General features: G+C 37.3%; 1 protein-coding gene across 2 annotated transcripts in view; it reads left to right on the top strand.

Annotated features, from left to right (window-relative positions):
• LOC124364663 (probable nuclear hormone receptor HR38) overlaps window positions 1-16593 on the top strand; it is a 95640-nt gene that overhangs the window by 60981 nt on the left and 18066 nt on the right. For both annotated transcript variants that reach the window (XM_046820305.1, XM_046820304.1), the window contains exon 2: window positions 2092-2183. In XM_046820305.1, the coding sequence (XP_046676261.1) occupies window positions 2163-2183 (21 nt within the window). In that variant the 5' untranslated portion in view covers window positions 2092-2162. The remainder of the gene's footprint in view (window positions 1-2091; window positions 2184-16593) is intronic.

Raw genomic sequence — 16593 nt, 5'->3', positions numbered from 1 at the left:
AACGGGTCGCCCCGCACAGCGTCCCGCCCGCAAGAGCGAGCTAGCGTACATAAAACGAAAAAGGTGACAAAAAGTGGTCGCCTTCGTGTCACGGGCGTAAAAATCCAAATTAGCTCTATAAATCTCCCCGCGTAAATTTGGATTTGCTAATTTGTCACGCCTTAGAGGGCGACAGTCGTGCAGGGACTGGTCGGTCTCCTATAACTCCTCAAGGACTCAGATAGCAGCTACAGTTGGGTGGTCTCCTATTAAGTGCAAACTGTGATGGTTACATTAACTTCAGATACTTCCATCAATTTCCTGCATCGGAATGATAGTGGTCTGTAGTGGAGGCGTATGCATCTGGAGGCTGAGGTTCCGGCTACAAAGGTTAGGATTCTAGCCTCACTCTCTCGGTCACGCAAACAATAAGTTTGTACTTGAGGTGCGCTGGACTAGTTACTATCGCTACAAACTGGTCCTTTCCATTAATCTTTCTAACAATGTAACGTGAATTCACCAATTCTCAATATAACTCATACATTTTTAGGCTTTTGCAATAATTCTGTTGTTAAAGAAGCTCGATTACTCTACTATGAAATTTTCTCATTATTTATATCCTAGATTTCTGGTAGGAGAAATTTCAAATAACGCTACGGATAATGGTTATGAACATAATTTAAAGCAGAAATGATATGAATGGGTCAGAGACAAATCAAGACAGTTGGATTGAGACTGTATTGAAAAGCAAGAATCTATTTGGGAACAAGATAAATTCCATTGTTTGATAAATTAATCTTTAAAATAAATTTGGCATTCGTTATTTTAGCATTATAAAACTTTCAAAAATCTGGAAGTGAAATATCAAAACTAAGAAAATATAACTGGACTGTTTTCCTTTTTTTTCTTATAAGCCGGAAAGCTTTTTCCCTTCGGTAAGCCGAGAGGTTATATGAATTGTATCAATACACAACAACCACAAAGTTGATAGAGAAAATTTCATTTAAGAAGGAATTTGTAGGCTTTTTGGCAGAGATAAAAAGGGAAGTCATCGAAAGAGAATACTAAAAGATACAATTTTAATGTTTGTTCACTTATAACTAACCGTCATATATGTAAACAATAAAAGTATCAGCCTTGGTCGACGACATAAAGAGACTTAAAGTCGTCATATTTAGCCAAATGGTCCTTATATTATATTGAAAATAACCCATACATCTGTAAATTTTAACAAGCTATCCGTCGTATAGATTTGGAAAGAATGATCGTTTAAATAGGGAGGGGGGAAATGAACCTTTCAATGTTTTTCTCTGTAAGTCTCAATGTCCTAATCGTTTGCGATCAAAACCTCTGGAAATGTAAATGGGATGTTTATGGTCTGTCATCAGCAGTTGCACCACACCACACTGTTGGCCGTAGACATTCTTGATCGGATCTTCTGCATTTTTGATATGTGACCTGGTACATTTAATTGGTTTCCACGCAAACATCCGGGGTGATAATTAAAGTTTATATTGTTGGGAATGTATAGGTAGTAGTTTTAGATTGCTATCAGTGGATTCGCTAAACCTAATAACTCCTTTACTATTTCACGGAAACAAGTGTCCTTACGCATCGTAAATTTACTCTCACATAACGATATCATAGTATGTCTGGTGGTGATTTTTCCACATAAAACATTTATGATACTGTGTAGCGATATTTTTTCGGTCCTCCAAGTCCGAAGGAGGCGCCAAGTAACGTCATGCTAATGCGCTCAGGACCTCTTCACGTATGCTGCTTCTGCAACCATAGATACGGTTTAAATGTATGATCCTGTATAGAGATTCGTTTTGGTTCTCCAGGTCCGGAGGAGGCGCCAAGTAACGTCATGCTAATGCGCTCAGGACCTCTTCACGTATGCTGCTTTTGCAACCATAGATACGGTTTAAATGTATGATCCTGTATAGAGATTTGTTTTGGTTCTCCAGGTCCGGAGGAGGCGCCAAGTGACGTGCTGCTGATGCGCTCAGGATTTTCTCAGCTTCCAACCTCCCCAAAGATGCTGCTTCTGCAAACTTAGATACGGTTCAAATGTATGATCCTGTATAGAGATTTGTTTTGGTTCTCCAGGTCCGGAGGAGGCGCCAAGTGACGTGCTGCTGACGCGCTCAGGACCTCCCCAGCTTCCAGCCTCCCCAAGTATGCTGCTTCTGCAGACTCAGGTACGGCTCAAATGTATGTTGCTCTGTTTTTTATTTCACTTTTATATTATTATTTAGTATTATTTTACATCTCTTTAAATCTTCAACTTTTTAATTTTCTATATTATGATTTCGCCATGGCCTTGGCTCTGTTCTTCTTTCTCGACGTGCAGCGAATTGTATCTCATTAACATTAGTAGGTATTATTTTTTTGTAATCTATATTATTACTACGAATCAGTGTAGTAGTGGAAATACATTTCTTAAGTCTATACCGCGAAGAAAAGTAACCTGTTCTTAGACCATTCAATCTCTCACATTACGCGAAAACTATTTCAGTATTTTACTTCTAATAGGTGTACAACACTCTGCAGATCCCTCATGTATAAGTTATATTATTTTACAGAGTTTGTCTTATACTTCTTCAATTTTTTTATTTTATCATTATTTTTAACACTGTTTAAATATGTAGGATTAGATTGTTATTTCTAATTCTCTGAGAAATCTATGATGGTCAACAAATCACATTGATTGTTGTTTTATGAATTCAATTGATAAATGTTTATCACAAGTTTCTCCTCCTGACCGCAACCCCTGTCTGACGGCGCGGCGGCGGCTATTGACGACATGTTCTCGTAGTAAGATGAAGTGGCACAACCACATCCGCTCCGAGGCGCACTGCTAGTGTCGAGATGTGGGCAAATCCGTGGGCAGTAATGAGCCTGACGGAGTGTCAGAAAGATAATTAACGCGGTCTCTGATTGGCTGAGAGCTGTCACGTCCAGAACAGCTGATCGCAGATGTCAGCTGATCGGACAACAACAGCCGATAAGCGGCTCGCCGATCCTTTCCCTCAGATTCTGCCGACTTTCCGTCCCGGTCGAACGGATCGCTGTCGAAATTGCCTTCATGCCTTCCTAGGCTTTTTTATAAACATTAATATGAAAAGGTGTGTGGCACGGCTAGAGAGAGAACGGAAGCTTTCCAAAATGGTATTAGCCTAACTACATTTCGTAAGTATAACATAGAAACCCAAGATCAACTTGTTGTAAGAGTCAAGGTTTAAATTTTCAAATTTTTTGTAGTTGCAGGGGAATTTAATAATATGCTTATATTTGCAAAAATTATACAACATGCACTATAAAGGTTGTCAAGACAAGTAAGTATGAAGCTAGGAACTTTCTTTACCGTACTCTCATATACAATTTAGCTAATCCTCTCCTCCCCATTTTAGTATACAACACTAAGAAAACAATGTAATACAATATTATTTATTCGTTTACTCACATTTATTTTCCAGTTTAATACGGAATTCTGCTTGAGATTTTAAACATTTATCCAGCTAAGCCACATTGACATCTAAAAACCAGTTTAAAAAAACCCTGATATTTTAACATTATCACATAATCCAAACTTGCAAAATACATAGTAGCCTAATTGTTCATTTGTCTACTGAGTGGACAAACATAATTTTCTTAAATCTCTATTTCACTGAAATACGTATTCATCAAATTTATGAACACCCTTTACGTTTAAAATTTAAAATGTTTATCTCACCAAGTTTATTCGAGTGTGTCAAGTTGGGCGTATGTGATTGACAGAAGTTATTATTTCACCAAGTGAAGTTAGGGTTGGAGGCTACACTCAGCTTGTGAGTTGTAAGAGCGTGGTCACACAGCTAATCAGTCCCAGTAGTATCTAGACAAGTTGTCCCCAATATACCAGGCTGTATACTTGTGTTTGCCGTCCTTGAGAGCTGAGTGGTTAGCGTCCCCGGGGACCCGGGTTCTAATCCAGTTACGAGTACGCCACTCTCGCATGCATAAAATAATAATCTAAGCCCAGCCTGAAGTAATATGATAAACAGTTTCTTTATAAGTCAATATTATTATTGTAATAAATACAGATGATTCTTGCTTTTCAATGTAACGACCATAGTTTGAGTTCTTGGCGCTTAAGTTCCCTCGGTTGAGTAAGGATCTCCCACGCCTCTGACACGGTCGGGATATACTTCTGTAGGCGTACGTATGCCCACATAACACCTTATTTGCATGGACAATCCAGTTTAAAGTACAGTCATGTGTAAGCCCAATAACAGTCTCGTCGTAGCGCACACTACGATGTCAGCCTATTTACATAGAACAGTAAACGCTACAGTTATGTGTTAATGTTGGCAATTTGTTGGACCACTTCCAAAGCCGATTTTTCTCCGATGCCTGTATACCTGTATAACACCTTTTTACGTTGTTTTCTTAATGAATGGCATGACCTGCATCTAATCAAGGGAATGTTGTATAATTCTCTGTCTTAATTTATGCTCCATTTTCCTTCCAGTAAATAGCCGCGTTAAAAGTGTTTCCCGAAGGAAAACAAATTGATCTTTTTTTGCAAAACTGGTTTCATTGCAGGTGCCTATTAATACGTTATTAGTTCTTCTTAAAGTTGACCTAATTACTAGAGTACATTTTTGTAATGGGTTTATAAAAATGTTAATGTTGATTAATATACTCTAATGTTCTTTTTCTATATGAATCACTCTGTAGAAACTGTTTAAATGTGGGATGTTTAAAAATAACTGTGAAAGGACAAATTTGTGTTAGCAAAGAATGAGTTACACATTTATACAATGTAAAAACTCAGTTTAGAAGGGATAACAACTTCTTATTCGTCTCAAGTTGTCTGTATACGGCGAAGTGGCGAACATAGAAGTCCCCCATGCTCTTCACGTAACGTAACCATGTAACGTAAACACCAAATACATAGGATCTGCAGTCTGTTATTGCAGATTTTCTTTTGCAATGGATTGTTTTCTCGTTTGCTACACAGAACTTAAGAATAAATGTCTAATGGAAGTAAAAAGTGCCACAATCTGCTTGAGCACTGTTATGAATAATCATTTAAAGAATATTCTTTTCATTCGCTTAAAACTCTGACAAATCACTAGAAAGTGAACATTCTCTTCTATTTCTTAAAAGCCATCCATAATCACTCTGATAAACATTTCGTTAAACAATTTTTATCGAGTTGGACTTTTTAACTAGCATTTATTACAATTTTCTGTAATAGTTCTATGAAGGAGGTTGTGTACCTAAAAAAGCACTAAAAAATAGATTTCTGTTCTCTGTTCTTTTATAAATCTACGATTCTTTCCTGTTAAAGTGATATATATTATATGTAATATTTCAAAAAATGTTATTGTGCCAGTACGGATGTACAACAAGAGGAAATTATTAATTCTCTTGGGCAGATTAAATTCAATCCAGCATATATCCCCCACAAAAATAATCGTTCTAAACACAATGGTGAGTTCTCGAGGGAGGTTGTTTTGATTGAAGGCGTTTCGCGATGATTAAGTGACAGGGGTTGATTTGGTGTCGGTTTACAGCCCCCTGCCAGCCGTATGGAGCCCGTTCTCTCACTTTAGTGTTAGTCCAATGTTTGCCAATGTGTCATCGCTCATTAAGTGTTTATTGTCCCGGTATTGTCCCCAGACTGTCTGCCAACCTGTAAAATCCTGGGCGGTTACAGGGTGTCGAAACAGCCGTCTTTGACATTTTGTGTGCATGTGTACAAACCATTTCTAAACTTTATAGTGCACTTACCACTGTGGATGGTGTGTGCCAAATAAACAGCTAGGTATTTCTCAAGGGTGAATTTTAGTTCCAATTATCTTTGCTCACCACATAAAGTGTAACATTTTCGACAAGAGCAATTAATTTACTGTTAACTGTTTTATCAAAATCGTTCAGACTCTATGAGACATAGTAAATACTAAATGTGGCCTTTTCCTGTTATTTGTTAAAGAAATTATTTTTAAGTGCCCCAAATGAAGATTGGGCTATCTTATGCGGTAACACAAAAGACACACGTGCATGCCAATTAAAATTGGTATAACAATACTATAAAAATTGTACATTGATGGGTTGTTGAATATTAGATATACCAACTGTATCAATCGTTTTTATTAAATTTAAACTTTAAAACAAACGGGTTTCTATACATAACGTATTTCAATGGTTGGTAGGGTTAATTCAATATGAACGTTAAATTCAGATCCATTTCGGTGTTAAAATTCAGAAGGCACCAAGTGCAATGCGAAATGTTTAAATAACATTCGTATTAAACAGGTTTTATTAAAAATATAGAAGCCCCTGGTTCGAACTTTGTAAGGCAGCGATAGTTTATTCAAATAAAATCAGGCTTTTGCCACTCATACAAATTTCATAAATGTTAATATTCGTTGACATGTATTGGCCTTCCGAGCATATGTTATTTTGCTTATTTAAGTGCATATGTCACAGTAACAGTCAAATACAAAATATTTAAATGTAAGTGCTCTGTGGTGTGGTGGTAAAACGCTCGCCTGGTAAGTGACAGACCCGGGTTCGAGTCCCAGCTGAGCAAGTACTTTTGTCGATTCGATGTTTTTATGTATATACTATTTAAACTACTGTACAATGCATAGTTTAGCTGAAATAAATTACAAAACCTTGATTTAGAACATATTAATTTCAGTGTAGTACATGTTTGAATCCAGAAAACAATTGTATGTGCCAGAAAAAAAAATAGTTTTCCGTCCAAATTTACCAAAGCAACTGATAAGTACAAAGAATAAAGGGTGACTAATAGATAAATTTGAGTATTAGGTTAATGCTTTTAAATATAAGTGCTCATAGTTTAAACCTTCGTAGTCAACAATGCTACTAGCAGAATCGGTTGTAGGGATAAGAAGATCCAATTTTTTCCGACCTAAATTATTGCAAGTGCCATCTGCTGTTTTTGTGGAAAGTGGAAAGTTTCTCTGTACGATAACTGGAAAAATGCTGACAGTTTGTATAATGTGTGATTTGTTCTCATAGTAAAATACTCAGTTGTAGTACGGGAATCTAAATAATTGGAGACCTGAACCACAGCAAGTCGCGTGCTGTCAAGCGATTAACCAACCGCCAGGCCCAGCTGATGCCGCGGACTCACTTGATGGATGGACGACTCACCGATACCAAACCAGCTCACTTTGCATACCTTTTAATGTTCCCAAAACTGAAACCACTTTATCACCCATCCACGCGTCCTCTGCAGTTGAGTATCCAGTGTCAACGCTTTTCAGTGATTTCTTATGTCAAAACATCACCACCAGTCTCTACGAATCACACTATAGTCTCATAAATGATTCGGGTTTTGTTAGCCTTATCGAACGAACGACCACGAAATATTCATTTTATGTGAGGAGAAACAAGAGAAAAATGCATAAAACTGTGTTTTAAGCGCTTGAAAGTATTACGACGAGTGATAAATCATATAGGGAGTCCCGATGGTCGAGCGGACTAAAGACGTTGATGTATATAATTTTACATTGTTGTGTGAGTAGACCAGATATTATTGTATCTCTATTTAAACGTAGTTCCAACGAAAACACCAAAGTCGTACATTTCCAGAGCTCTTTCCTTCTTCTTCTACAAATACAAGATTTTTTCCACTTTTTAATTCAAACCCTCCATTTTAAGACAAATTTAGGAAGGAGCGTTCACATTTCATGTCTTACTATGACTATTTCCCGATTATTAAAAGCCTGTTCAAGCAATTGTAGTAGAAGCGATAAAAGTAAGAGAATCAGTATAATATTGTAAGTTGTAGCCATCCAATTACAAATGTCGGTACTCTCTAATGTCATCTAGCATAAACCGAAAAGAAAAGTGACTCCAAGGTAGAACCTTATAGGGTACCACACAGTTTAATCAATGCAATAAAAATGTATTTTTTTTAAGATCGCAGTCTGGAGTCTCACAAAGCCTAAAAAACTCGGTCTTCGTCTCCTGGTGAAATAGTGATACAATATACCCAAAATGCGGCGTTGGCTCACAAATCACGCCACTAATGAGAGATGTGGCAACAGCGGGCCCAAGGGAGCCATCGTATTGTCGACGTAATCAACGGCGTCTCGCTCTGGTGGCGCGGGCGGCAAAATGTCAGCGTCGGTGAGGCGTCGTCCTCCCCCTCCCTCCTCCACCTCACTACCCACTCTACATGGTATTCTTTAACCGGTGGGTGGGCATCGTACATTATACACGTGGCTTCAGCTCACGTTCACAAATTCTTTTGCAAAAATGGCGCATGCTCTTTATTTTAGACCTTAAAGTGCCCAAGTAAATGTTGTGTTCACTATAATGTTTGTTAGATTATTTTACGAAATATTCTATCAATAAATTAATTTTCTCTAGAAAATAACAAAAGTGTTAGAATTAACCCTTAGGGAATGTCATACATGACCACTTACGAACGTTATGATTTCAAATCTTTTCTGGACTATAAACGGTATAAAGAATAGTTTCTAACATACCACTGATACTGGATGGTAGGGTACCTGATATAAGTATTCGAAACTCTCCGCAAAGAATGTAGCGCTAACAGCTATAGCAAGTGTCAAGACCTCACATACACTCTGTGCTCGTCCCACACTGAGCACACATTATCATTAACATTAACCCACGCGGTCGAGTTGCACATAGTTATTAATGCAGCCATCATTATACAGTGTGTCTTGTCTGTGCACTCACGGCTGACCTACTTACTCGGGGTAAAAACTTAACTGACAATTTCTCAAATTGTCCAATTTTCGCATGTCTGTGATCTTCTCCGAGGATTAAAAAAGCGTCGGGCGAGAAGTGCTGTTTTTGTGATGACTGTTCTACTCGTGATTATAATTGTTCAAATCTCGCTTTCGAAATAACTCGTCGTCGTACTTTTGACTACTTTCAGACATATTACATTTTTACTAGACTGTCCCCATTGCTGCGATAGGTGAAATTTAATTTTGCATTATGAAACCAGTTTAATATCTTTTAGGAAGTATGTTAAAGTCAGCTAATTAAATATAAAATTTTTATTGGTGTACAGATAAATCTGTAAACGACTATATATATTGACTATGTTGTTTTATAGTATACTATACTTTGTATAGTATATAGGAAATATATTACTTTTTTCTGTTAAACCGTGTCGAAAAAATGTAATGATATATTTTGGTTTTACTAAAGGTTTCTTCAGTCACCATGGTGTTAAACTGAAAACATCTCAGTTTCCGTTTAAATTCTCTTGACTGCGGAAGGTCACATCGAGGCCGAAATATTTCAAGAATTGTGTAGTCTAACTAATATCGCTGCGTTTTGTCGATCGGAAAATTACATCAACGTCCGTATATTTACTACTATACTTTTAAATATTGCTGTATGTTTCTTATTCATGTTATTCTATTTTAATCGTATTTAAAGCGGTCAATTGCATAATGCACCAAAAACTCACAATAACCTCTACAATACTTTAAAAATAATTACCCGTTTATATGTGCACTATGCATAAACTGCAATTATGTTTTGCATTATTAATATAAATTTATCTGTATAAACATGTATTCGCATTTCACTGAACCGAATTTTGTCCAAATGCAGTTTAGCTAGGTACGATTTAGTGTAAACATCGTGATCTGGATATGATGCTTGTAAATTAGTTTTCCACGCATGCTGTACTCATAGTTTCTAGTCTATATTTTGAAAACATTTTATTTACCTCAACATTTAGACCAGTGTGGACCAATACTGTTGGCCAAATATCTGCCCAACAAACTGTGGGAGGACGTAACTGCGATCGGGTTTGTTACTAATACCCCATAAACAGTCAAAAGTATTACAATTATTGGTGAAAGTAAACCTTTTACCGCCCGCGGCCCAGGTTTCAATTTGGAAACGCCGCTGCTGTGTCCTGAGGAGTGGTCGCTTTTGTGGTTCTGTTGTGTTATGACTTATTCGCTTTTTCTCCAACTACTGTTCCTGATTTATTCTGCCAGTGCATCAAACTCAATCCCAATCGTTTCAAAGATAATTCTTTTTTTTTCATTGACACACTCCACGATGATATGTAATCTACTTGTCAAAGTCTACTGTTCACGATGTATGACTTAGGATAACAGGATTTTGGACTTTTGTCATGTCCCAAAATAGAATACTACGTTACGAGAAATGGAAGTTATTTCCTTCATCAGGTCCTTTGACTAGTTTATTCCCTTATTTTAATTTCTATTTCGCATTTTTGTGCACGATTAAGGTTATGCCTTATCTCTGAAAAGAGATTGGATTCCAGTGCGCGTAACGTAGTCAGTAGTCATAAAGATAAAAAAATATCTATGGTGTTTAGAACATTTGAAGCAACGAGATTTATCCACACTGTAGAGATGTCCGCTTACTGTTTGGGTACATTGATATGCAGTATAATGTAACAATCTGGTGCACCCTGGCCTCCACAAGAGTGACAATTAATTCAAGCACCGGCCTGATTACCCAGTCAATAAAACCAGACCGTTGCACAAGTGGTTCGGAACACATATAAAAATGTAGATACCTCAATTTCTCTGTCGCCGGACTATACGTAGTCCTGTAAACCGGTTACTTGTAGATCGAATGATCGTCTGGGAAAGCATAAATGGCTTGCTGTCGATACGAGGTTTCAAGCACCTCGTGCATCGTCAAATGGAACCTTGTTAACGAGTCCGTGTCAATTCCTGGAGGTGAATGTGTATATTGGGAAATTTTGAATTAGCTTTTAGAAAACTATCAAAGTAGTCAGGACTTTAGGATGTACGTGGTACGGTTTCCAAATAAAACTAAATGGTTTCCTTGGTTATCACCAGTCAAAGGGCTGTTAATTAATGATACTTGCTTGGAAACACATAATTTTTAGTAGTAGCAAGTTATTATACATCACTAACTCCACTCTTAGCACTGTCGTCTAATAATTTCAATAAAGATTAAATCACAAGAAGTGATATGTATTTAATAGTGATATTTAAATACTTGGTATGGTAGAGGCTCTAATTGGCAATTATCAGTTTTGTCCCTTAGAAAATACTCGCCATAGATCTGTAATAGTCATAAAATCATACTTTCATATTCAGACGCTGTATATCTAAAATATCGTATTTTCAATAAATTTATTAGACAGTTTTAGTACATTTCCGAATTGCTGTTCATCAAGACTGTTACACGTTTTTATGTCTGAAATCCCGTAATAAGGTACAAGTAGGTAATTACAAATTACTCAAATAATTGCTGAGTTAGCAAAAGTTTTTTTTTTCAATTTGTTATGTTTACAATCCCTAATGTACACGACTTGTTCCACAACACAAGAATGACCTGGCGCCTGAGGGCGCGGAAGACAAGGCAGCAGGCGGCAAGACGAATGTCCCACATTATGCTGGGCTCGCACTTACACATAAGCATTAACTGAGCCTCAGCGCAGCAAAAACTGTTGCATCACAACCACTTGCAGTGCCGACTCTCAGCTTTCTACGCGGTGCTGTGTGTTGTGTTCCACGTTCCGCCATTCCGCCAGTCATGCGCTGGTGACTATGGGCGAGGCAACGCTGGACGTGGACCGGACACACTTTGACAAACGTACAAATCAGTGAAGGCCTAAAGACGAGGCTAATCATGTAGTAATCATGTAGGCAAAATGATTCCTTAAGGATTTCTGTGTGATCAGGTGGAAAACAGTTAAGATCACACACATTTTGCTATGACTTTAACCCTTTAACAACCACGGATATGCCGCGTAGATCAAGAAGTTCCCTTCAACCGGATTGCCAAATAATCCATCCATTGAAATGCCTCTTCTCTCTCATGTTTTCGTAAACCTCCGTTTAAAACATGTTTACATTATGCTGAAAACTAAAGAACTATTAGTTATCGGAGAAGATGTGTGGTCGCGTACTGTAAATTAATGATCTTTTCTGGAACTTTCAATTAGTTGGCTCTTATCAGAATTTGAGTTGCTGCTTCTCAAAGTACCTGTTTAGACTATTATAATGTTAACGATCATTAAGAGCTACCCAATATCTGGCATTATTCAATCGGCTAGTGTCCCTGTCCCGGTTCGGTGTGTTGTTTCTTTGACTACACAGGGCATACACACCTATTCTACACATATTTCCGTTGTTCTGTTCACAACCGAGGAAAGGTTTTCGATTTATACTTTAGGGGATTGTCTTTTTACGCTTTTTTAAACCAATTTTGTATTATCTTCTTACACCAGTAAATGTTCTTCAACAAACTACTCAATTTTATTTATTTATATTTGAGAACGAAAATAATAAAAATCAAATAAACCAAGAGGAAAGTTACTGTAGGATGCTAAAAAGATTAGTATTTCTCTTAGGACTCTTTATCAGCCAAACACCTTTTTTATATTTTGCCACAGTGTACTGAACAATACAATTTAATAACAAGCACTCCTATTACCGACAGAAAATCAGGCAACGTCGTTAAAAAATCTATTACCTAAACGTCCGTTAATTACAAAACTCGAGTGAATGGAGGTAAGCAATTACGCAACCCAGCCCACATCCCTTTCCGTTCGCTGCGTGAGGACACAAGGTATAATTAATCGATTTCGGCTATCGATTGCGATTGTAATCGATCGATCGATAAATCTCTCTCACTGGGTCATCGGAAAGCAAATCTCTCCTGTAGCATTACTTAATATCTCATTTCTCTCTAGGCTTCTTCATAAGTTAGCTTGACATAACAAATCATTACAGCTGATTAATGAATTGTTACCTTGTAATCTTTCTTTACCTTCGTGACAGACTTGCAAGTTCCAGTGTACAATTCCAGCAAACTGGATTTGGAGTTCGGACAGTCTCAAACTCAGCTAACGGTTTTGAATCAGTCATATAGTAATGAGTACAGGTAAAGTAAATTAAGGGTTTTAATTCGCAAAGTAATTTGATTTCAAATAAATAATGTAGACAGGAAATGAGGTATTCTTCGTCTAAAAGGAGTGAGGTAGGTTTATTTCCTGCGAGATAACCTAAAAATGAAGACAACTTGGAAAAATTTCAGAGATGCCTTAAATATTTGTTGCAGAAGTATCGTTATAGTGTGAGGGACTTTATCGCACAGTAATAAACTAGATATTTAATAGTTGAAAAGGGTCACCTGGGAGCAAACAACGTTATAGTGAAATCTAGCAGGACCGTTACTTCCGTGGCAGAACTATTTTGTTCTTGTTGTAAACCACTTTTAACTTAGACGTATTGTAGTTCTATTCATTGTAACTATCGTAATGTATTAAACCAATCTTTCCCGTAATTGTACAAATCAAGCAACCTATTTGGTTCCAACAAGAGTTTGCTCATCTATAAATTGAAACTATTTTTATGACAAAATACAGGGTGATTCAGACAAAATTATGTATAACACAACCTGTGTTTCTATTTTGAAAATTGGTTAAAAATCATTCCCACACACACCTGACGAACAAGGCAATTTGTGGGCCAATTAGAGGGTCCTCTCAGGGGGGGAGGGTAAATAAATACTGTTAAATTTATGGTTGATCTGTTCTTGTATTTTGTAACAGAACAAATCAACCTCCAACCCTGCAATAAGTGCATTCTCGTAGTAAAACAGTGAGAGAGCAATTGTACAGTACAGTGTCAAAACCTCTTTAGAGGTGGTTTTGGAAGAATTAAAGTATTAATCAAAGTAGGCTATTAAACTTTGATTTGATGGCTTAAACTCCAAAGGCAATGGCAAGACTCACGATGCGTTTAAACTTCTTCAAAAGCTATTATATCTATAAAAACTTCAACGTTTTAAAAAAATGTTTGGTTCCCACCAATAACGTAGCCACAAAAACATTTTGGAGGAGTCAATCGCTCATTCCCATTTTGTTCCGTAAACAATTCTTGGTCCTTTATATATTGACAACAATCTTCCAGCAGCACATTTCAGTAATACTGAATCATTCAAATAATAATAGTCGTTTGCTAAAAAAAGTAACTGAAAAAATTCAAAATCTGGGAGGGTCCGGCCCCTTGGACCCCCCGCTGGCTACGTCCTTGGTCCCAACAAGACTCAAACTTACATCCGAACCCTTTTGAGTTTTCCACTCCTCGTCATGGATCGTCTTAAGTCGGTCGGTGCTCAGGATGATCACATACGTGGAGAATGTATGTGAATACTACAAACTGATGTGCAAACGCATAGGCAATGAGACGGTCATTATCGTCTATAGCCTTCGAATATAAAACCTTCAGTACCTGTGTTTATGCAACGCTATTGTTATACAATATTTATACATTATTGTTTTGTTATGAATAACGATTAGATTTAAACACTATTACATTAATTTTGTTCCAGCAGTTTCTTAGTCTGTAAGTTGTAAAGAACTTAATGTATTCACAATAAAATGATAAAAATGGTTAAATTAGTATCATTCAGTGCCTAAAACGGATATGTACAAGCTCAGTGCGTTTAATTTCACTGTATATTTCTGACCAGACGTTCCAAACGCAAAAATAATTGTGTTACTTGTACTACACTCCAGCGCTCATTTAAACGGCCGCTTGTAAATAGGAAATCAAATCTTGCTCGTTGATTAATAAGATTTGAATATTATATGAACCCAGCCAATGTGCGTGCTGCTTCCTATATAAATAGCCGGTGTTTTATAATTCAGTTGACGCCTCCCCACACCCACCCCCCGGGGGCGGAGCGTCCACGGCGCAGGTTCGGCGTCGCGGTGTACGAGCACCAACCGTAGGGCGCCCATAGTACCTAGCCGCCCGTCTCCATTGTCGTAGGGCCATTAAAATCACATAATTCAGCCAGTCTCTTCTCCGTATTGTTCTGAAATTGCCTTTTTTGTTCCCGTAATCACCGCCGTTTGATTAAAATAATTACTTGCCCACGTTTGTTTCATACTAACTGTCGTATTTCGGTATTTCATTTACAAAATGTCAAGTTTGGTGTTTTCTGTTCATACGGAGAAAACGTTACCGAACATTTAAGTTTAAAACTACAATATCAGAAATTTATATGATGGAATACTTGGGTGAGTTTATTATTATCTGTAAGAAATATAGAATGAAATGTTTCGCTTATCAATTTTGAGCACACCACAGTACTTTTGTGTTTTAGTAGTGGGTGATCAATGTAAACCATGCATTTAAAATTGTTTGTTTCATCAAATCTTAGAAATTTGTATAGTTCCTGAAATTACAAATACCTGCTAAACTGTAATAACAAGAAGTCTTCCAAGACATTGCCGCCGCCACGAAATTTCTTCATTGATCTCTATCTCCTTTAAAGTGATAGCGGAAATTTATTAAGCTAGACTAATGACGTATTTTTGCTTGTTAGTATAAGCAGGGGGGAGAGAACTAGTAGTCGTTTACGTTATACTGGAAAACATTTTGTCCCGTAACAGTAAGATGGAAAATTTTGAATTTGTTTTATTGTGTAATACCGACTTGCCGCATCGGTACTGTGTTATGTTGACGTTTTCTACACTAAACTTGCCGTATTCGGTACTTGACGCAGTGTCCAATAACTACATGTTAAATTTTAAGGTATGACACGGTCCAGTTTAGTGACAGTAATGTTAGAGTTGTTTGTGTGTTATTGTGTGTGAGTTTTCCTCGTTGTGCGTAGTCGGTTAATATCACGAGCAGTAACACTCTCAATAGCGTGTTTTGTGTCTGTTTCCCACATCACTTTACAACCTAGGCTTAGGTAATTGGCTCGTGTGTGAAAATGCAATGCCAAACTGTGATCGAACCCTGGCTCCCGAGCTGATAGACTGAGGCACTAACCACCGGTATTGTATAGTCGGTCCCCGAACCAGTTCATTCGGTTTCATAGCAGTGGCCACTAACAATCGTAAACCTTCGACCTACGCCAGTGCGGTTCTCAGGCGAAACCAACAAGCGATACATTTAGCTACGGTATTTTACCTTTTTTGTATTTTTACATGACTGCATAGTTACTTCATTGACTACATTTATGTTAAAACTTCAATATATTTCTAATATAATTCCCAATACATTTAGAAAGTCAATAATTATGCGCATGGTTCAAATCCTGTATTTGATTGAAACACTTTATATCAATACAGTTGACCTTGTACTGTACCGACTCTAACTTATTAAAGACCGGAAAGGTCTTTCTTAAAATCGTGTCGCTCTCTGTCTGTCTGTCCGTCTGTCCAATAACTCTTGATAGTAAGATATCATTCATGAAACTTGGTACATAAATGTCTCTTGCCGCATCGGTACTGTGTTGTGTTCTTCTTTTTCTGTTTTGGTGGTTTTCAAGAAAGAACACTTTTGATTTTGGTGTCCAAGAGTTTTTACATGAATTGAAGGGGTTTAATATAAATAAAACGGACAGCAAAGTTTATTAAAGAGTGGACCGAAAATACGGTTGTAAATGAGATAGGCCCCTCTTTATTAAGGAGCAGACCGAGAATACGGCTAAAAATGGGATAGGTCCCTCTTTATTAAAGAGTGGACCGAGAATATACCTGAAAATGGATAGGCCCTTCTTTACTAAGGAGTGGACCGAAAATACGGCTAAAAATGGGATAGGCCCCTCTTTTTTAAG

This window comes from Homalodisca vitripennis, chromosome 6 (assembly GCF_021130785.1).
Source record: "Homalodisca vitripennis isolate AUS2020 chromosome 6, UT_GWSS_2.1, whole genome shotgun sequence".
NCBI classification, from domain to species: domain Eukaryota; kingdom Metazoa; phylum Arthropoda; class Insecta; order Hemiptera; family Cicadellidae; genus Homalodisca; species Homalodisca vitripennis.
This window is presented reverse-complemented; position numbering and strand designations above follow the sequence as displayed.